Source organism: Rhineura floridana, chromosome 9 (genome assembly GCF_030035675.1).
Source record: "Rhineura floridana isolate rRhiFlo1 chromosome 9, rRhiFlo1.hap2, whole genome shotgun sequence".
Taxonomy (NCBI): Eukaryota; Metazoa; Chordata; class Lepidosauria; order Squamata; family Rhineuridae; genus Rhineura; species Rhineura floridana.
In genome coordinates, this window is record NC_084488.1 from 30,467,392 (window position 1) to 30,487,147 (window position 19,756).

A 19,756-nucleotide genomic window follows, 5' to 3' on the forward strand; every position below is an offset into this window, starting at 1 on the left:
TGTTGGCCAAGTCATAACTTCTCAGCAATGGCTTCCTGTTTGTAAAGTGGGAATAACAGTGCCTAAACCAGTTTTTATGTTAAGATGATGAAGAGCTGTAAAACATGCAGGTAGACTTAAATGCACTTAAGGACATTTGACTTAAGAACACAAAATGTCTGCACTGGATTGCGGCCACAGCACAGACTCAAAGCCATAATGAGTAACAAATACCTATATTATGTTGGTATTATTAAAAGCAAAATACTCTTAATATAGCATATAGTAGTTATTTCAAGTATGTGCCAGTTATTAATACATTTTCAAAACTGAAGATCTCTTAGCTTTGTCTCCAAGTCAAGGAAAAAGAAAAAGCCTATTCAAACTTTCCACCTCGATCTCAACACAAAAAGCCATAATTGTATGCAGTTAAGTGGCAAAGATTGATCTAAAGGCTCTCAATGAGATCGTTATTAGTAAGATCAAAATTCCAGTCAAGTGGTCTTCCCAGGTGCACAGCTCTTGAACATATTCAGAATGTGAAATAACATAGTTAATTGGCAATCAGATAACGGCCACCAACAGAAGAGGGGAGGGGCAGACAGACAATGTGCAGGTGATGTTTTCTCTCTTTTTTCTTGCTCTGAGTCGGAAGAAACAAGGCTATAGAGTATGTTAGGATACATATGTCTTTCTTGTCTGTTCGAAAGGCTCAAGGGAAATTAAAATCTATCTATGCCTTGTTTGACATTCATGACAATCCTGTGAGGTAGCTCACGCTGAGAGATAATGAACTGCTCAGATTTCAGTGAGGAAGACAAGGGAGAAGAAGGGGAGATTCATCAAGACGTAAGTTCCAAAACACTGACACTTGGTTCTTACTGAGCATACCTGACATTATCATTGTTCAAGCCAAAATTTCTTAAATTAATTAAAAATCAGCCAGGCACTTTTTAAAATTTTGAAACTGCAGAAGATGAAGGTCAGAGTATGGGGCAAGGCCAGTAATAGGATTACAGGTACTCTGTGAACATGGCTGATTTTTAATTAATTTCAACAGATTATGAGAACTATGCTGAGACACAAAAAAGTCCAAAAGGGATCTGGTTTTTCTCTCTCTCTTTTTACACTTTGAACTCTTGATTCTCTTTGACTGTTTTGTGTATCGCCATGAAAATTTGTTAAGCAAGCATTTCTGAGTTCAGGACTATAGATTTTGTAAGGTTTTGTTTTGAAATGAGCTTATGGGAAGGATCAGAATGGCATGGGGGTACTTTCAATTTAACATTGCAGAATGTGAAAAATCCATGCGTACTATAGTATACAGCCACTCTTGTGGCTATATAAATACTCTGCATGACAATGGCTCTGGCTCCGCCTATCACTGGCTCCAGCTCCTCTTTACCGTTGACCTCCCTGCCTTCCTCCCTACCAGTCCCATTGGGTACCAGCCACCACTGGTGATTTTAATGGGGTTAGGCATGCCTACCTAAATCTGCATAGGATCAGGCTGCACGTTGTTCTGAACTTTCCAAAATGTGGTCTGAAACAGAGTGAGTGCTAAATGATATTCATCAATGTTCAGACTCAGCACACTGTCTGGTGCACTGTCATAGTGTACAAGCTATGTACGTACTGATTTCCTTGTAAAAGAGAATAACCATGGAAAGCAGCTTTCTGCTCCCTGCCTTAATATCTTACTTCCACTACAAAATAATATGGAGAATGACAGCATTGATAGGTTTGTCCTAGCGAGAACCAAGCTATTTTCATACTGTAAATAAAAACAGAGTTCATGAAAAAGCTCAAAAGCCCTACTGAAAAGTAGGTCAAATAAGATTCCAAAACTGCTGAGCAATACAGCAATGTTAACCACTGTACTTTTCAGTGACTTTTATAAGCTTAGTTGACATATGTTTAAGAATAAATATTTATGAAGATTGCAAACACAACTATTGGCTACTAAGAATTAATGCTAGAATACCCGCTCCAGGAGTCAACAATTTTGAGGTCCCTGGATAAATCTGACATTGAGTGGTGCCAACTGCTACCACCTCCCTTGCTAAGATAAGAGATTGGTGTGGCTGAGGAACATCTGTGACAATACGTTTTTGTCAGAAGACAATTTGGGGCAAAGGAAGACCTTGGTGCTCCACTTCTACTTGTCTTATCCAAGTGGCTTTCTTAAAAACTAGTTGCTGACCAGGGTCTTACACTTAATCTAGAGCTAGGGGAGCCAATGTGGCGCCCTCTAGATATTGTCAACTACAACTCCCATCCTTTCTGACCATTGGCCATGCTGTCTGAGGTTGTTGGGAGTTGTAGTGTATAACATCTCGAGGGCACCATGTTGGCAAATGGCTATCGCTGCTCTAGAGCAACCATAATCAATCTTAAAAGCAGCTCTAACTTTCCTTAGGAACTTCCATGGCTAATACAATGACACATGGCAGTAAGCAAAAATTGACAAGAGAAGTCTAGAATTGATCTCTAAAATTATTAAAATTCAGCCACCAAGACAGCCCTAAATTCTGGATACAAACAATTAAATTATATAGGTTTGATTACAGTTATTTACTGCAATATATGGTGCAGAGAAAGAGAGAGAGAGAGGGAGGGAGAGAGGGGAGAGAGGGGAGAGAGGGGAGAGAGAGGGAGGGAAAGAGAGAGAGAAAGAGAGAGAGAGAGGGGGGGGAGAGAGGGGAGAGAGAGGGGAGGGGGAGGGGGAGAGAGAGAGAGAGAGAGAGAGAGAGAGAGAGGAATAATGCAAGTCCAACAGTTTGACCTTTTCTCCAATAGAAAGCCTCTAAATTAAAGGCCAGCAGATTTACCTGACCTCGGTCACATAGTTTCAAAGGATTTGAAACCTGTGCAACTATGAAGACAGAACCTAGAAACATTTTGATCCTTAACACATCTTTGAAACTAGTGCTCTTGAGAACCAAACAGTGAACAATGAGTAAATAAGGCATAATCAGGTGAGTAAATTAATTTCAGAAAACTTAGATGGTTTAAAAACATTTTTAAATATTTAATTGAAAAAATGTAATAATACAAATAAAATCAAAAGCAATTCTCACCTAGAGTCATCATTATACCATAACAACTACTCTGACAGTTTCTTCCAACTGAAGCCTTTCTATTCCAATATATATTGAAAGGATGCCACTGTTGTAAAAGTTAATCTCTTGAGCAAGTCCTGCCTTCCCAGATATGTCTGTAAAGTCTAAGCTTATTCATCCACGTGGCGTGCCAGTTTCCCAGCTCATTAATTGTAGGTAATTGTCTGTTTCTAGTATTTTGCTAGCAAGAGTTGGGTTTAAATTAAATTAGGAAAATATACAGGAGTTTAGATGGACATTTACTAAGAGAATTCTTCAGTAGCCTAGAAGAATTGCCATAGGTCTTCATGATATTATGTATCCTTTGTATTTTAACTATATTTTTCTACAAAAGTTCCACATATTTACATTTCCCCAAACTGTGTATGAAATCGCCACCCCTATTATTACAACTCCAAAATCTGGCTATAGTACAGTAACATAATGTTTAAAAATCTTAAGTGGCGCATGTTAGCCAGTGATATAATGGCTTTTAAATATTTTCCTTCAATTAGTGTCTACAGAGTATTGACTAGTATTACATAATACCATTTTTACATATCCCTTGCCCAGTTAGATGTATATTTTAACAGCAGAATCCAAATGCAAGATCTGCTGGGGTCAGAGAGTTTGGATTTGGTGGATCTTGGGCTTTTCTGGTTAAGCCAGGCTTCAGCTGAAACTATGCTGGCACAAATTAAGCTGGTGTAACTCAACTCCAGCGTAAGTCTCAAAATAGTGGCATGGCAAGGAGAGACTTGCACTTGTTCCAAACCCCTTTCAGATTGGTCATGTGATCTAGCAACCCAGTGAAACTTAGGCTGTAATCTGATACACATTTACCTGGGAGTTAGTCCCACTGAACCCAATGGAGCTTACTTCTGAGTAGACATGTACTAACTTGCAGCCTTAGTTAGCAAAAAGAGTGGTGCAAATTGAATTCATCCAAATCCCTCCTGCAGGGAGTTTGAAAGAGGGGTAACTTACGCCAGCATAACTTATGCCAGCTTTCTAGAGTCTGTAGGCCATTATTATCCAATTATATAAAAATAGGAAACTGTTTATTCAAGAGATCTTTCTGGGCTATTTGCTAAATGTACAGTCCAATCCAATGCATATTTACTCAGCACCCAAACATCTAGGCCTTTGTTTCGTATCAGCCAACATGGTATCTTGTCCTGGAACAGATCATATATACATTTAATGGGGCTTACTTGTGAGTAGACATACACAGGATTGTGCTGTACATGTTTACATGCATGTGTGGTCAGAAAATGATTTTCAGGTTACTTACTGTGTACTCAAGAAAACATATGGCCTTTAACTAAGCTGTGCATGCTTTCGTGAGTATATGAACACAGAAAATGTCGCAAGACTTTCCTTAAGTCAAAAAATAGATAGCATCCAAACACATGGTGTATATATAAAACAGTATCTCTTTTCAAAGGTCTGAAAGTCAAGCCATGAATTCCAGAAATGCATATTAAAATGCAGACTGCTTGACATGCAAGTTTTCAATTAAAACGGCTATGAAAGAGATTTTGGAACATTTCACGCTATAACTATGTTTCTTTTTCTTTCTTTTTTGAACAGGACAATATCTGAATGCAAATTTAACTGTTTGATGACCAGGAATACAATTGAGATTTTTGATGTGATTAAATACAATCATACAAGTCTTTCTCTTTTGAACAGATTAGTGCCGTGTGGCTAAATGCAGCAAAGTCCCACACTGAAACACCAAAAGGGAACTTTTGATGGCAAGCTTTTATAACCTTATTATCATAGTTGAGGTTGCAATGGAATTTTCCATTTAATGAGACTGGCTACTCTGAGGAGTTTCCATATTCTCTTCTTGTGTGCATCATGCCAGTTTCTTTGGCAATAAATGTTGTTCCTCATCCTGCAAGCATAGTGCATTGGGTTTCTGCTCCTTCTTGTGGTAGTGCCTCAGAAGGTTAAGTCTGTTAAGAGGGGTGGGATTAAACAATTCTGCCTTGGGCTGCTGGATACGAAAGTGCAGCTGCCAGATTCAACACAGTGTAGGGTTTCTGTACCATAAGAATAGATTTGCTAGATCAGACCAAAGATCACCTAGACCAAAATTCTGTTTCCAACAGCAGCCCTACAGATACCATCGGAAACTCATTTCCATCCTCTGTTGTTTGTCACCAACATTGTTTACTCAATATACTGCCTCTAAACACAGAGGTTCCATTTAGTGACTGTGGCTAATAACTGTCAATAAGCCAGGGATGGAGAACCTGTGGCTCTCTAAATATTGTTGGATTCCAACTCCCATCATCCTCAATCAGCCAGACATAATGGGAGCTGTAGTCTAGTAACATCTGCGGAGCCACAGGTTTCCCATCCCTACAATATACAGATTCTCTATATATATGTCTAACAATGCAATCCTACACATTTACTCAGAAGTAAGCCCAGAGTGAAAGTCCAATTGGGCTGACTCCCAAATAAGTGTATATAGAATTGCAGCCTGCTTCTCATTTCTGGCCTTATGTTTTAAAGACATCACCAGATCTAGTAATTTTTTATTATTTATTTTATTATGACATTTATATCCCACCTTTCCTCCAAAGAGCTCAAGGTGGCATACAAACATGGTTCTCCCTCTCCCAATTTTTCCTCATAACAACCATGTGAAGTAGTTTAAGCTGAGACACAATGACTAGCCCAAGGTCACCCGGTGAGATTCATGGTGTATTAAATTCAACAGTTTCCTAAGCTATTAATTCCATAAAGTAGCCTTTAAATTGGGTGAATTTAGATATGGTTTCTCCTGCCCTTTTGGAATAAATCATGGGAGCAGCCTCATCTGTTGACACTGGGCTGGATGAGCACCACGGTGAGGAGGAGCTTGAAAGTTTTTTTTCTCTCTCTTTTTTAAATTAACTGGAGTGTGCTGTGTTGTTCTAACTCAGACTAACTGCACTTAATCAGGCCTTAATTTACTTCTGTGGTATAAAATGTGACTGTACAACTTAGTTTAGCTGACTCCAATGTAACAAATTTGTTTCTGGATCATAGTTGTGCAGTATGAACTATTACTATGAAAATGTTAAGGCTCAGCAGGGAAAGTTAGGGATTTGTGTTACAGAACCAGATGTTAACACCTGAGGTGTCAGGGGATGGAGAACTTCCAACTAGAAAACTAGTTGATAAGCAGACTGCCAGTGTTTCAAGGAGGCATGATGTAGTAGTAATGGGGGACTTCAATTACCCTGATAACTGTTGGGAGGCAAATTCTGCCAAACACGGCCCCTCCAGGGAATTCCTGACTTGTGTTGCTGACAACTTTCTCCTACAGAAAGTGAAGGAAGGAACTGGAGGATCGCCTATTCTTGATTCTAAGGTGACTTGGGCTGCAATCCAGTTATGCGTCTACTCAGAAGTAATCTAAGTTGGGTTCAGTGGGACTTACTCCCAGGTGAATGTGTATTGGATTGTAGCCACAGTGGATGAAATGGCAGTTATGGCAACTCTGTGGGAAAGTGACCATGTTAGACTTGAGTTCTTGATTTTAAAGGAAGCAAAAGCTGAGAATAGCCATATGCGTACCCTGGACTTCAGGAAAGCCGATTTCAATAAATACAGAACAACAATAAATAAGGTTTCATGGCAAGCTACCCTAATGAGAAAAGGAGTCCAAGATGAGTGGGAGTTTCTAAAAAAGGAAATTCTAAAGGCACAATTGCAAACAATTGCAACAAAGAAAAAAGGAAGACAGCAGAAGAAGTCAATGTGGCTTCACAAAAAGCTTAGAAATGACCTGAAAACAAAAAAAGAACACACATAGGAAGGAAGGCCAGGCCACAACAGAAGAGTACAGACAGGTAGCACAGAATTGCAGGGATGGTGTCAGGATGGCTAAAGCTGAAAATGAGCTGAGGTTAGCGTGGGATGCTAACCAGCTCTGCCCACTAGGTTTTGTGGTATTCCAGCAGCCTAGATCCAGGGGGCAGGGTCGCAATTGTCTGCAGGGAATCCATCTCCTCTATCAGGTACCCTGTACCTAACACCTCTGGTTTTGAATGTGTGTGCCTGGCGTTGGGTCCAGGAGACAGAGTGGAGACTCTGTTGCTGTACCGTCCACCCCACTGCCCAACAGCTTCCCTCACTGAGCTGGTGGAACTGGTGTTGGTGTTGAGATTCCCCGGGCTGATTGTTCTGGGTGATTTCAATGTACATGCCGAGGTCAGACTTATAGGTCCAGTTCAGGACTTCACTGCTGCCATGACACCATGGGGTTGTTTCTAATATCATCTAGACCAACGCATGTGTCAGGACACATGCTTGATCTTGTGTTTTGTTCAGGACAGGAAGATGGTGGTCTGAGGGTGGAGGGGTTCTTAGTGACTCTGTTGTCAAGGACAGATCACCACCCGATCAGGTTTAGACTTTGTGCCCCCGGTATCCTCTGCAGGGGTGAAGGGGAGAAGGGACAATTAAGATAGTCCACCCCCCGGAGACTTATGGATCCTGATGGTTTCCTGAATGCTCTGGAGGATGTTCCCAGCATGGCTGGCAATACTGCCAAAGCCCTGGTCAATCTCTGGAATATGGAGATGTCCCGGGCAGTGGACACGATCTCTCCAAAGCGCCCTCTCTCATCAGGGAAGGTCCATAATTCACTTTGGTTTACTTGAACCCTGAACCTGATGAAACAGCAAGGATGACGGCTAGAGAGTTGTTGGAGAAAAACTCAGTCTGTTTTTGACCAAACACTGGCTAGAGCTCATTTTCAAGCCTATCATGTGACAGTGATGGCAGTGAAGAAAGCTTTCTTCTCTGCCTCCATTGCGTCTGCTCAGTGCAGTCTGGCGATGCTTTGCTGGGTGGTTCGGGGTCTCTTGGACTCTGGCCCCATATTAGACTCTGGGCCCTCAGTAGCTCGTTGTGACATGTTTGCGAGGCACTTTGAAGATAAAATTTCTCACATTCGGGCTGACTTGGACTCCTTGTTAATTACTGTTGTGCCAGATGTCCCCAAGGCCTCCTCTGGTCAGTTTTCTATGGATAGTTTTCAGCTTGTAAAGTCTGAGGATGTGGACAGGACTCTGGGAGAAAGGAGGGCCACTACCTGCTCCCTTGACCCTTGCCCATCCTGGCTAATTAAATCTGCCAGATTGGGAGAGGCTGGCTGGTTGGTATATTTGATTAACACCTCCCTAAGGGAAGGTTCTATGCTAACATTGTTGAAGGAGGCTGTGATAAGACCTTCGTTAAAGAAGCCTTCATTAGATCCTGCGGAACTGAACAACTTCCGCCCAGTCTCTAATTTTCCTTTTCTTGGCAAGGTGATTGAGAGGGTGGTGGCTACTCACCTCCAGGTTTTCCTGGATGAATCAGATTATCTAGACCCTTTTCAATCAGGCTTCAGGACCAGTCATGGGGCAGAGACTGCCTTGGTCGCCCTGCTTGATGAACTACACCGGGCATCAGACAGGGGGAGTGCATCCCTGTTGGTGCTGCTGGACCTCTAGGCAGCCTTCGATACCATCGACTATGGTATCCTTCTGGGCCATCTAGCTGAGATGGGTTTGGGAGGCACTGCTGTGCAGTGGTTTCGATCCTACCTGATGGACAGGACCCAGAAAGTAGTGATGGGAGACTACTGCTCCTTGTCCTGGCCTTTGGCCTTTCATCTATATGAAACCGCTGGGAGAAGTTATCTGAAGATTTGGAGTACAATGTCATCAATATGCTGATGACACTCAACTACCTCTCCTTACCTTCTGACTGCAGAGAGAGAGTGCTCATCCTTGTGCCTGGAGGCTGTGAAAGACTTCATCCAGATAAGATGGAAGTGTTGCTGGCCAAGGGGAAAACTGCGCCAGGGATAGGGTTGCAACCTATTCCGGGTGGGGTTGCACTTCCCTTGAAGAAAGAGATTCACAGTTTGGGAATTCTCTTGGATCCTGTCCTGCTATCTTAAAATGGTCTACCAGCTGTGTCTGTTCCTGGAAGCAGTTGACTTGGCCACAGTAACACATTCTTTGATGAATCAAGGCTTGAGTATTGTAAAACACTCTATGTAGGGCTGCCTTTGAAAACGGTTCGGAAACTACAGTTGGTTCAAAATGCAGCAGCCAAGACGTTAACTGGAGCACGGCACAGGGAGCATATTACCCCTGTGCTTTACCAACTCCACAGGCTCCCAATTTGTTTCTGGGCCCAATTCAAAGTGCTGTTTTTGACCTTTAAAGCCCTAAATGGCTTTGGACCAATGTATCTGAAGGACCGCTTGTGCCCATATGCTCCTGCCTTGGATTTAAGATCATCTGCCTCTGGTCTCCTCTGCATGTGTGGAATTAAAGATGTCAGACTGACAGGCACATGCGAGAGCCTTTTCAGTTGTGGCTCCTAGGCTTTGGAATTCACTGCCTCAGGAAGCCCGTTCTGCTCCCTCCCTGATGGTTTTCTGGAAACTTGTAAAAACTATCTTGTTCTGGAGAGCCTTTGAGAGGGTCTGATAGGTGAGTCTGACACTGTCTCTATGTTTTCTATTTTTAATTTTCCTTTTTTAGTTTTTATCTTGTGGTTTTTACTATTGTTTCCCCATGTATGTACTCATATATATATACATGTAGGTTTCTCGGTTTGTGTGTATGTGTGTGTGCTTATTGCATTTTGTGGTATTTTAAGTATTTTAAATAATTGTATTTTATGTATTTTAACTTAAATAATTGTATTTTATGTATTGTAACTTACTGTTTTGTCTTGTGTTTTTTTATTCTGTATAATTTTATTATGTATGTGTGTGATTTTATTGTAAGCTTCCCTGAGTGTCACATTGTGGGGTAGAAGGGCAGGACAGAAATATTTTAAATAAATAAATAAAAGCTAAAAAAAAACTTTCTTCAGGTACATCCATAGTAAAAGAAATGGTGGTGCAGCTACTCAATGATGGCAATATAACAATAGATGACAAAGAAATGTTCAGTTCCTACTTTGGCTCAATCTTCTCCCAAAAGAGGGTCTATGACCCTGCTGACAAATGTGAAGTACATGTTGAAGGGTCAGGATTGCAGCTTGAGGTTGATAGACAAATGGTCAAGGAATACCTAATTACTTTGAACAAGCTCAAATCTCCAGAGCCCGATGAACTGCATCCTTGAGTAAAGAAGGAACTGGCTGAAGAACTCTCGGAACCACTGTCTATTATCTTTGCAAAATGGTGGAGGATGGGTGAAGTACCAGATGACTGGAGGAGGGTTAATGTTGTCTCTATCTTCAAAAAGGGCAAAAAGGAGGAACTACAGACCAGTCAGCCTGACATTAATCCCTGGGGAAATTCTGGAGCAGATTATAAAGCAGTTAGTCTGTAAGCACCTTGAAAACAACGCAGTGATTACTAGAAGCCAACATGGATTTGCCAAGAACAAATTCTGCCAGACAAATCTTATCTCATTTTTTGATCGGGTAACCTCCCTGCTAGACTGTGGGAATGCTGTGGATATAATATATCTCGACTTCAGCAAAGTTTTTGACAAAGTGCCCCATGATATTCTGATTAGCAAACTAGCTAAATGTGGAATGGATGGAACAACTATCAGGTGGATCCACAGTTGGCTACAGAATCGTACTCAAACAATGTCAATGGTTCCTTCTCAAAGTGGGGGGAGGTAATATGTGGGGTACTGCAGGGCTCAGTCCTGGGCCAGTACTCTTCAACATTTTTATTAATGACTTGGATGAGGAGGTGCAGAGAATGCTTATCAAATTTGCAGATGATACAAAATTGGGAGGGATAGCTAATACTTTGGAGGCCAGAAACAAAATTCAAAGTGAACTTGATAGGCTGGAGCATCGGGCTGAAAACAACAGAATGAAATTTAACAGGGGTAAGTGTAAACTTCTACACTTAGGAAAAAGAAACCAAATGCAGTTATAGGGGGAGATACTTGGCTCAGCAATACTATATCGAGAAGGATCTTGAAATTGTTGATCACAACCTTAATATGAGCCAACAGTGAGATGTGGCTGTAAAAAAGGCAAAAGGTATTTTAGGCCATATTTACAGAAGTATAATTTCCAACTTGCGTGAAGTACTAGTTCCCTCTATTCAGCACTGGTTAGGCCTCATCTTGAGTAACGCTTCCAGTTCTGGACACCACACTTTAAGAAGGAGGCAGACAAACTGGAAAGGATTCAGAGGAGGGCAACAAGGATGGTCAGGGGACAGGAAACAGCCCTATGAAGACAGACTGAAAGAGCTGGGCATACTTAGTCTTGAGAAGAGAAGACTGGGGGGAGATATGATAGCACTCTTCAAGTACTTGAAAGACTGTCACACAAAGGAAGGCCAGGATCTCTTCTTGATCATCCCAGAATGTAGGACACAGAATACAGAGTTACAGGAAGCCAGATTTCAACTGAACATCAGGAAAAACTTCCTAATTGTTAGATGTATGACAATGAAACCAGTTACCTAGGGAGGTGGTGGGCTCTCCAACACTGGAGGCATTCAAGAGGCAGCTGGACAGCCACCTGTTGGATATGCTTTAAGTTGGATTCCTCCATTGAGCAGGGGCTTGGGCTCAATTGCCTTAAAGGCCCCTTTCAACTCTACTATTCTATGATTCAGGTCGACCAAGAAAATTCATAGCAGAACAGTTTCATGGAATTTCCATTAGTGGTAGAGAGCATGATTTGCAGAATATCTCTTGGGGTTCCTTTATAGGTAATATTTCCTGCCCCAAGCCAGGTTTGTTGGTGTCCCCTTTAACAATATAGATTTCTAAGAGCTTAGATAATGTCTATGGCTGTGGGTCTGTACTACAGGATTTCCTAATTGCATTTTGAGTGGTTTTGGTTTGCAGTGTTTACAATGTATTTGCCTTTCTTCATGGACTCCTTCCCGTCTCTCCTATCTCTACTGCCAGTTTCCTCCTGGTGTGGCTGCCAAAGTGAATACAGGGCTGTCCCTTGGGAGACATATGAGGAGCTGCTTGCTTGGCTGTCACTTTCCTGAACAGATATTAATCACTCCCCACAAGTTGTGCAACTTCATTAATCATGAAAAAACTGATTAAGCAGAAGGGTGGGGGGAGAGGGCATGCAACCAGTGGAAAAGAAGGGCATCACATATTTATAACAGAGAAAGTAGGCACAGACAGCAGAGTTAAAGGACTGGAATGATCCCAGGACAAAATCTGCACAAATGTTATTATCTCAGAAATGGTGGTGAAAAGTCTTGGATCGTATTGGAAACAATATCCGAATGATTACAGCTGCTGGAATTTGCTCCTGTAAGAGGTAGCAAAACCTGGGTGGTTTTAAACAAGGCTAAACAGACTCATGGAGGATAAGGCTATCAGTGGTTACTAGCCATGATGGCTATGTTCTCCTTCCACTCTAGGAGGCAGTAAGCCTCTGAATACGAGTGGATGGGAATCGACAGTGAGGAGAGCACTGTTGTGCTCAGGTTCTGCTTGTGGATTTCCCAAAGGCTGGTTGGCCACTCTGAAAACAGGATACTGGACTAGATGGTCTGTTGTCTCTTCTTATGTTCTTATCAGCTCATACTCCTAAGTGAGGGAAGTGTCAATGATATCAAGACTTGGAATTTAAAACAAAAGCTTACTGACATACCTCACGTCGGCATGACCAGTTCTCCATTGGGTCCAGCTTATATGCAACCAGTGTGGTGTACTGGTTAGAGTGCTGATCCAGGACTTGGTTCAAATCTCTACTCAGCCATGAAGCTCAACCTTGGGCCAGTCACCACCAGGGGATACAGCAAATTTGTGGAAACCCTAAATAATACTTTTACTCACATTCTCACCAGCAAACTATTTGGTCATTATTGTTATTTCAGGGTCCTTTCAGTCACAGACATCATACACCACATTAGTGAATGTCAAGCAAGCATAATGATGTCATTTCCCTGTAAAATGTCATGCAGGTCTGTGATGGTGTTGTTGTTGTTGTTTAGTTCTGATATTTGATAGCATAGGAAACTGCCTTCTCTTGCTTTTTAGGGCAGGTGGTTCTAAAATCAGACTAGGAGTGGGGAGATCCAGTTCAAATTCTCATTCAGCCATGAATCTCATGAGAGTTGGGCCAATCACCAACTCTCAGCCTAACCTACCTCATAGGGTTGTTGTGATGATAAATGTGAGAGCTCTACTTAGAGCTCCTTGGAGGAAAGGTGGGGTATAAATGTAATAAACAAATGGAATATATATATATATAAAACAGCCTAGTGGATAGTGCATGTTTGTTCTGGAAATAAAAATCAGGCTGATGGAAGGTCTACACATAGTCCACTTCACTTGTGAAGCATCTCCACATAGTCTCTGGAAGTTTGTGATCGGATCTTTTTTTAACCCATAAGGGGGGAGAGGTCCCTGCTCTCCCAGTCTTGAACTGGCTCCAGCAGAAACCTTTATGAAAGCTCTAATTAAAAAAATAGATATAATGATGCCAGCTGGGATTATTAAAAAACACATAAAAGTAGTACTAAGTCCCAAACTTACCCCCCCCTCCACAACCTGCCATTCTTTTGCTGGATTTAAAAAAACCCATCTGATAGAAGGGTGGGGAGAATATCTTGGTACCTGTCTCCTAGTCCAAAAGGGGATGCTTTTCAGACACTTCAGGGAGAAAATGCTGATCGCGAGGTGATGAAAAAGAAGTGATTCATAATTTGCTGAAACATGAAGATTTGTTCTTTGCATGTATAATTCATAAACACGTAATTTTTGATCCTGCTCCTCCTCCTGGAAAGCTATTTTAAGAAATGTCATTTTAACATAATCACTGTTGTTTCCAATTCACTGCATAACTCGCTATTATTGGTGCTTGCTCTTAAGAGCCTTAACCTTTTTGTTAAAAAAAATTGAGTACCACTTAATATATTCACCAGGACAGGTGTTTAAAAATATACTGCAGAAACTTCAGTGGATAAAGCTAATTTTGACCTTTTTTTTAAACACTCCATCAATCCTTGCTGATTCTTTCCCCATTTCTTTTTTCGCTTAAATTAAACTCTTAGGCCTGTGAAGTAGACAAATCCTTTGACTGTAATAGTATTATACAGCCACGAGAGAGGCTGTATACTATAGTCTGCATGGATTTTTTGCATTCCACAGTGTTAAATCGAAAATACTCCCCATGCCATTCTGATGCTTCCCATAAGCTCATTTCAAAACAAAACCTTACAAAACTTGTAGTCCTGAACTCAGAAACGCTTGCTTAACTACTCTCTCAATTTTCATGGCAATACACAAAAAAGTCAGAGAGAATCGAGAGTTCAAAGTGTAAAAAGAGAGAGAGAAAAACCAGACCCCTTTGGGACTTTTTTTTGTCAGAGTTCTCATAATCTGTTGAAATTGATTAAAAATCAGCCGTGTTCACTGAGTACGTGTAATCCTGTTACTGACCTTGCCCCATACACTTACCTTCATCTTCTGCAGTTAAAAAAAATGCCTGGCTGATGTTTAATTAAGAAATTTAGCATTGAACTCAATAAGCTCAGTAAGAACCAAGTGTCAGTGTTCTAAAAGCTAGACTCACAGCTGCTTGGCTTGGCTAATCAGGGGGCCACACCCACACCAGACCTTTATTTCACTTTAGACAGTCATGATTTTCCCCAAAGAATCCTGAGAAGTGTAGTTTGTGAAGGGTGCTGAAAGGAGACTCCTATTCCCCTGACAGAGCTCCAGTGGCCAGAGTGGTTTAACAGTCAGCCGCTCTGATTGAAGGTCTGTGAGTGGAACAGGGCCTCTCCTAGCCACTCTCAGCACCCTTCACTAACTACACTTCCCAGGATTCTTTGGGAGAAGCCATGGCTGTCTAAAGGGAAATAAAGGTCTGGTGTGGATGTGGCCAGTGACAGCTTTGGTTTAAATTTGGGTGAGAGGCTACATATGTCTGCAGTAGAATAAAAAGGTGGGGAAAAACCCTGCTCACCCATTCAATCTCCTCTCCTCCCCTTGGCACATTACCAAATTCTTCCAAGCTACACAGGAAGTGGATAGGACTGTGAAAGACCAACCCAAATTGTGTTTGCATTTTGACAAATTTGTAGGGCAGTACAATATCTTAGAGAGGAGGTCAGGACTCCTGCTGCCCTGGTGCATTCACTATAGCTGCCCAATTTCCCTGCTTTTTAAAGTTTGATAGAAATATCTGCTGGCTACAGGTACATTCTTAAACCGCAAGGTTTTTTGCCTATTAGTGAATCCTCTTTAGGCCTAGTGAATTTCAGCACAGACAGCCAAATGAGTAAATTTGGGCTCCTGCTGGGAGGAAGGGCGGGATATAAATCAAATAATAAATAAATAATAAATGAATGAATGAATAAGTGGTTTTTGGAAGCATAGTATGAGATAGAAGGCTGAAGCTATTCATTATGGACTGATAATAAATAGTTTGCATTTGCAAACAAGAAAGAACAGCACTCACCATCAATATATTAGGTAGCACCAGAATCAGAAGTTTGCTGAAAAAGGAAGTTTTTTTGTAGCTGCCACACACTGAACCAACATTTCTTCAAGTTATCCACCACAACTTCTGGTCAGTCACTGCCAGAGCCCAGTGTACAGATGAAGTTAGGATTTTTTGCCCCAATATGCATCAGTTGAAGTATGCTTGCCATTCACTTACACTGAATCATATTTGCCATTTTAATGCTCATTTACTTATCCCTTTTTATTCTTACCACCCTGAACAATTGGGTGTGATCAGCAAACTTGGCCACCTCACTGCTCATCCCTCACTCCAGATTATTTATGAGCAAGATAAGCAGCACAGGTCCCAACACAGATCCTGGGGGACCCTACTTCTTACATTCCACCATTGTGAGAACTGCTCATTTATTCCCGCTCTATTTCTTGTTCTTAAACTAGTTACTGATCCATAAGAGAAACAAATTACCAATCCATTAGAGAATCTGCCCTCTTATCGCATGACTGCTAAGCTTACTCTGGAGTCTTTGGTAAGGGGCTCTGAAACTTTTTGAAAGTCTAACTACACGACATGTACTGGATCACCTCTGTCCATATGCTTATTGACACTTTTGAAGAACTCTAGAAGAGTTAGACAGGACTTAACTTTGAGTCTCCAGTGTCACACAGCAATCCTCTAGGTTAGTTGAGGGGAAGTGAGTGTATTTTGTCAGGCAAGACAATCCCCTCCACCCCATGACCCATGCATGCATACTGCTGCCCTCTACTCCCAAAGGTATTCTCAAGTGGCATGAAGAAAATGCATATATGCAGCCCTTGCTCATGGCTTCATTGGGGGGGGGAGGATGAAAATGCATATGGGCAACCCTTATTCAGGGCTTGGCTTTGGGGGCAGGGAGAGACAGGGAGATCTTCTGACTCTCCTCCCAAATTTGGGCAGCAGCAGAGGGCCTCTTCTATTCCCTGTCTGACACCCCAATTCTAACTTTCCAAATCTGTGTGCAGACTGGAAGGGTGGCAAATACAGTAAAACTACCAGAACAAAAGGCTACATTATTTGGATTTGAAAGCTGTATGTGAACTTCAACATTATAATGCAGAAACAAAAGAAAACTTTTTTTCTACAGAAAGGGCTAAGAAATGCATGCCCCTATTTTGCAACTAACTACTAATTATTATTATAATTATTAACCCACCCTTCACCCGAAGGTCTCAGGACGGGTCACAACAATTTAAAACGCAACATTAAAAACAGTTTAAAACAAATAATTTCACTGATCATTCTACTGTAAAAAAATCCTAAGAATGGTTCCTGCCCTCAATTTCTTTATGCGCTGCAAAACAAAAACACACCTGACATTTTCTCATGACTGTCCTGTTCCTCCACATCTTCAAGTTCATAAAGAGAAACAGAAGTTGAAAACTGAGCAAAACTCTCTCATTTTAATAACTTTTGCACATTATGCAGAACTATTTGATTAAAATGTCCCAGGTAAGATGAACTGGCTTCTTCTTACCAAAATGGCTACTCATTTTGATGTGATTTATTAAGATGTAATTGTGAACATTTGGATAGCAGTTGTACCTTCATAAACATACTAAATCCAGTTTTCAGAAGGTCTGTCAGCCCAGAAGACATATGTTCAATATCAACAGGGTCAGGTCGATCAGGATTATATATCTCTTCCACTACTTGCTTCAGCAAAGGTTTATAAGAGGCCTGGAAAATATAACACATTGAAAATAAGTGTATACAAGAGATTTCATAGTGCACAATCCACTTGTGACATTTACCGCATATTTTCATGGTCAACTGCTAAAAATAAAATGACAAATTAGCGGAGACTGCTTGCAACCTGCTGACTGAAGAAGATAGTGCCTTGTTCGCACCAATGTCTTGTCTGAAGAGAGCACACAGAGATATTTCCAACATGAGACAAGCTAATTTTGCATTATTTTCCTACTAATCTGCCTATGTGGTGATCCAAACTGGACTATCCAGCCTGTGTGTTCATTCCTATTGAGTGGTTCAACAAAGATACAAATATTGAGCTTCTCTGAAAATAAAAAATCAACCATTTGAACTTTAATGAAATTTGATGTTGGGAAAAAAATGTACAGAAGGAATGTATTCCCAGAGAATCCTGGCCGCTGCCTGGTGTATTTGCTTTTGCCAAAAGTCAACTGGTCATGAGAAATAACATTTGTTCACTCGCTTCTAGCCCTGTGTAACTCTGGAGGCACTTTGTCTTGCATTGATATGAGCATTGGTTGACTGAAGTCTCTTAACAGTAATGACAATGAATACAGTCCACCATCAGATGATAACTTCAGGGTTTACCAAACTTTGACAAACAGATGATTTATTTTGGAGTCAGCAGTGACCAACACTTCAGCTTCAGGCACAGGCATCCTCTTCAGCGTGTGAGGCTGGATCTTTCCCCTCCAAAGGGCTTGGGATCTAAATTTCCACCTGATCCTCATTCTCCTCTCTTTATGCACAGTGGCTCAGATGGGATGGGAGGTTTCAGACAGTCACCTCATGTATTAAAGAAAGCATGGTCTAGCTCCATCTTCTGCTGTGCCTGTTGAGCTTGTAAATGCAAAGGAGGACCTTGATTGGTCTAGGATCCCCCATCCCCGTGTGCAGGAGCTCTACACGGATATCACATGTGGGTCCCCTTCTCACACATGCCAGGCATGCAACCAGTAGGGTGTGTGGCCACTATATGCAATGGTGGTGGTGGAAACCTGCTCAAATCTTCAGTGCATAAGGGGTATTGATTTGAACATCCCTATTATTTGCCCCCTCCAGGAGGAAGACAGCTCTTAACATGAAATGAAATGACATTGTATAGACCCCAGTGATAAACAGAGAAGCACCTGGAATGTCCTCTCATTTTGCACTGAAGGGTGCCATCCAGCTTTTAAGGGAAGCTTGAGAAGGAGCTGCCTTTTGTCTGAGCAGAATTCCTCCCAGGCTGCATTTTGCACAGTCCCTTAAAACTACAGCAAGAAAAAGAAAAATACCCATCAGTGCTTAGCAATGGTATAATGTTATGTGAAATTAAGGGCTGAGAAATATGAATACATTGACCAAATGTCTAGAATCCTGTTCTGTGCCCGGGACCTACCGGGCAGAGGGACGAGCTTGCGGCCGCTGTCGATGTCCCGGCCGCCATCTTGGAAGGGATGCGTGCGCACACGGCGCTGGCGCGCCGTCGTGTGACGCGGCAGGGAGGCGGGGCGGCTGAAGGCTATTTAAGGCCGCCCCGCCTGCTTCCCGCCATCCAATTCAAATTTCGGCGGCCGCAGCAGCAGCAGCTTCGGCTCGGCGCGGCTTTTTCTTTTTTCTTTTTCTTTCTCGGCGGCAGCTTCGGCACGGCTCCTTTTGGTCAGCAGCAGCTCCGGCGCGGTGCGGCTTCTTTGCCGGCGCACGTGGGCCTCCGGAGGCTTCCTGAGGCCAGGGTGGCTGGGCGGCAGTGAGCCCCCCCCCCAGCCTCATTGGGAGACAGGGAGGCAGCGGCGGCTGGCACCAAGGCCTATGCGGCGAGGATCCTGGGGCAGTCACTACGAGGCGGCAGTGCAGGATCGGATCCAGCAGCGGCGAGGACCACAGGCTAGGCGGCCTTTGGCCGGCAACTTTTAAATTTAATTATTAATTTTAATTAACGCCGGGGTAGGTGGGGCACGACCCCAACCATCAATCCTTACCACGTGCAGGGCAATTAGGCTCCCCTCCAGGATAATTGGGTGCCGGGAGGGGGTATTGAATAAGCAGGCGGGCCCCTTCACAACGTCTTGAAATCACGTCATTTTGTAAGCGGGGCCCCTATCTCCCTCTAGTATGCCACCTAAGAAAGGACAAGGGGGGCCAAAAGGGAAAGGAAAGGCCCCCAGAGCAGGGGGGAGATGCCCACCCCCAGCGGCAGAGGGGGCAAGGAGTGGGGAGGGGCCACAATGGGCAGCCATATTAGCCAGGTTGGAAGCCCTAGAGCATGGCTCAGGCCATCCTAGTGCACCTCGGGACCAACCTGTGACAGGGAGGAAGGACCCACCACCCAAACGGTCTCGGGAGAAAACGCAGCGGCCAGTGAACAGTGCTAATGCAGGGGCTGTTGCTTCCATCTTAGCGCGACTGGATGTGCTGGAGGCCGGGCTCAGGGCTGAGGCGAGGACGCCCAGCATAGAGCCAGGCGCAACTCCCACCTTGCAAGCAGCCCCAACAATGCAGCCCGCACA

General features: G+C 42.6%; 1 protein-coding gene across 1 annotated transcript in view; it reads right to left on the reverse strand.

The window, feature by feature from the left end:
* SCFD2 (sec1 family domain containing 2) overlaps positions 1 to 19,756 on the reverse strand; it is a 226,944-nt gene that overhangs the window by 8,481 nt on the left and 198,707 nt on the right. Inside the window, exon 7 of the mRNA XM_061583924.1 lies at positions 17,100 to 17,234. Within this exon, the coding sequence (XP_061439908.1) occupies positions 17,100 to 17,234 (135 nt within the window). The remainder of the gene's footprint in view (positions 1 to 17,099; positions 17,235 to 19,756) is intronic.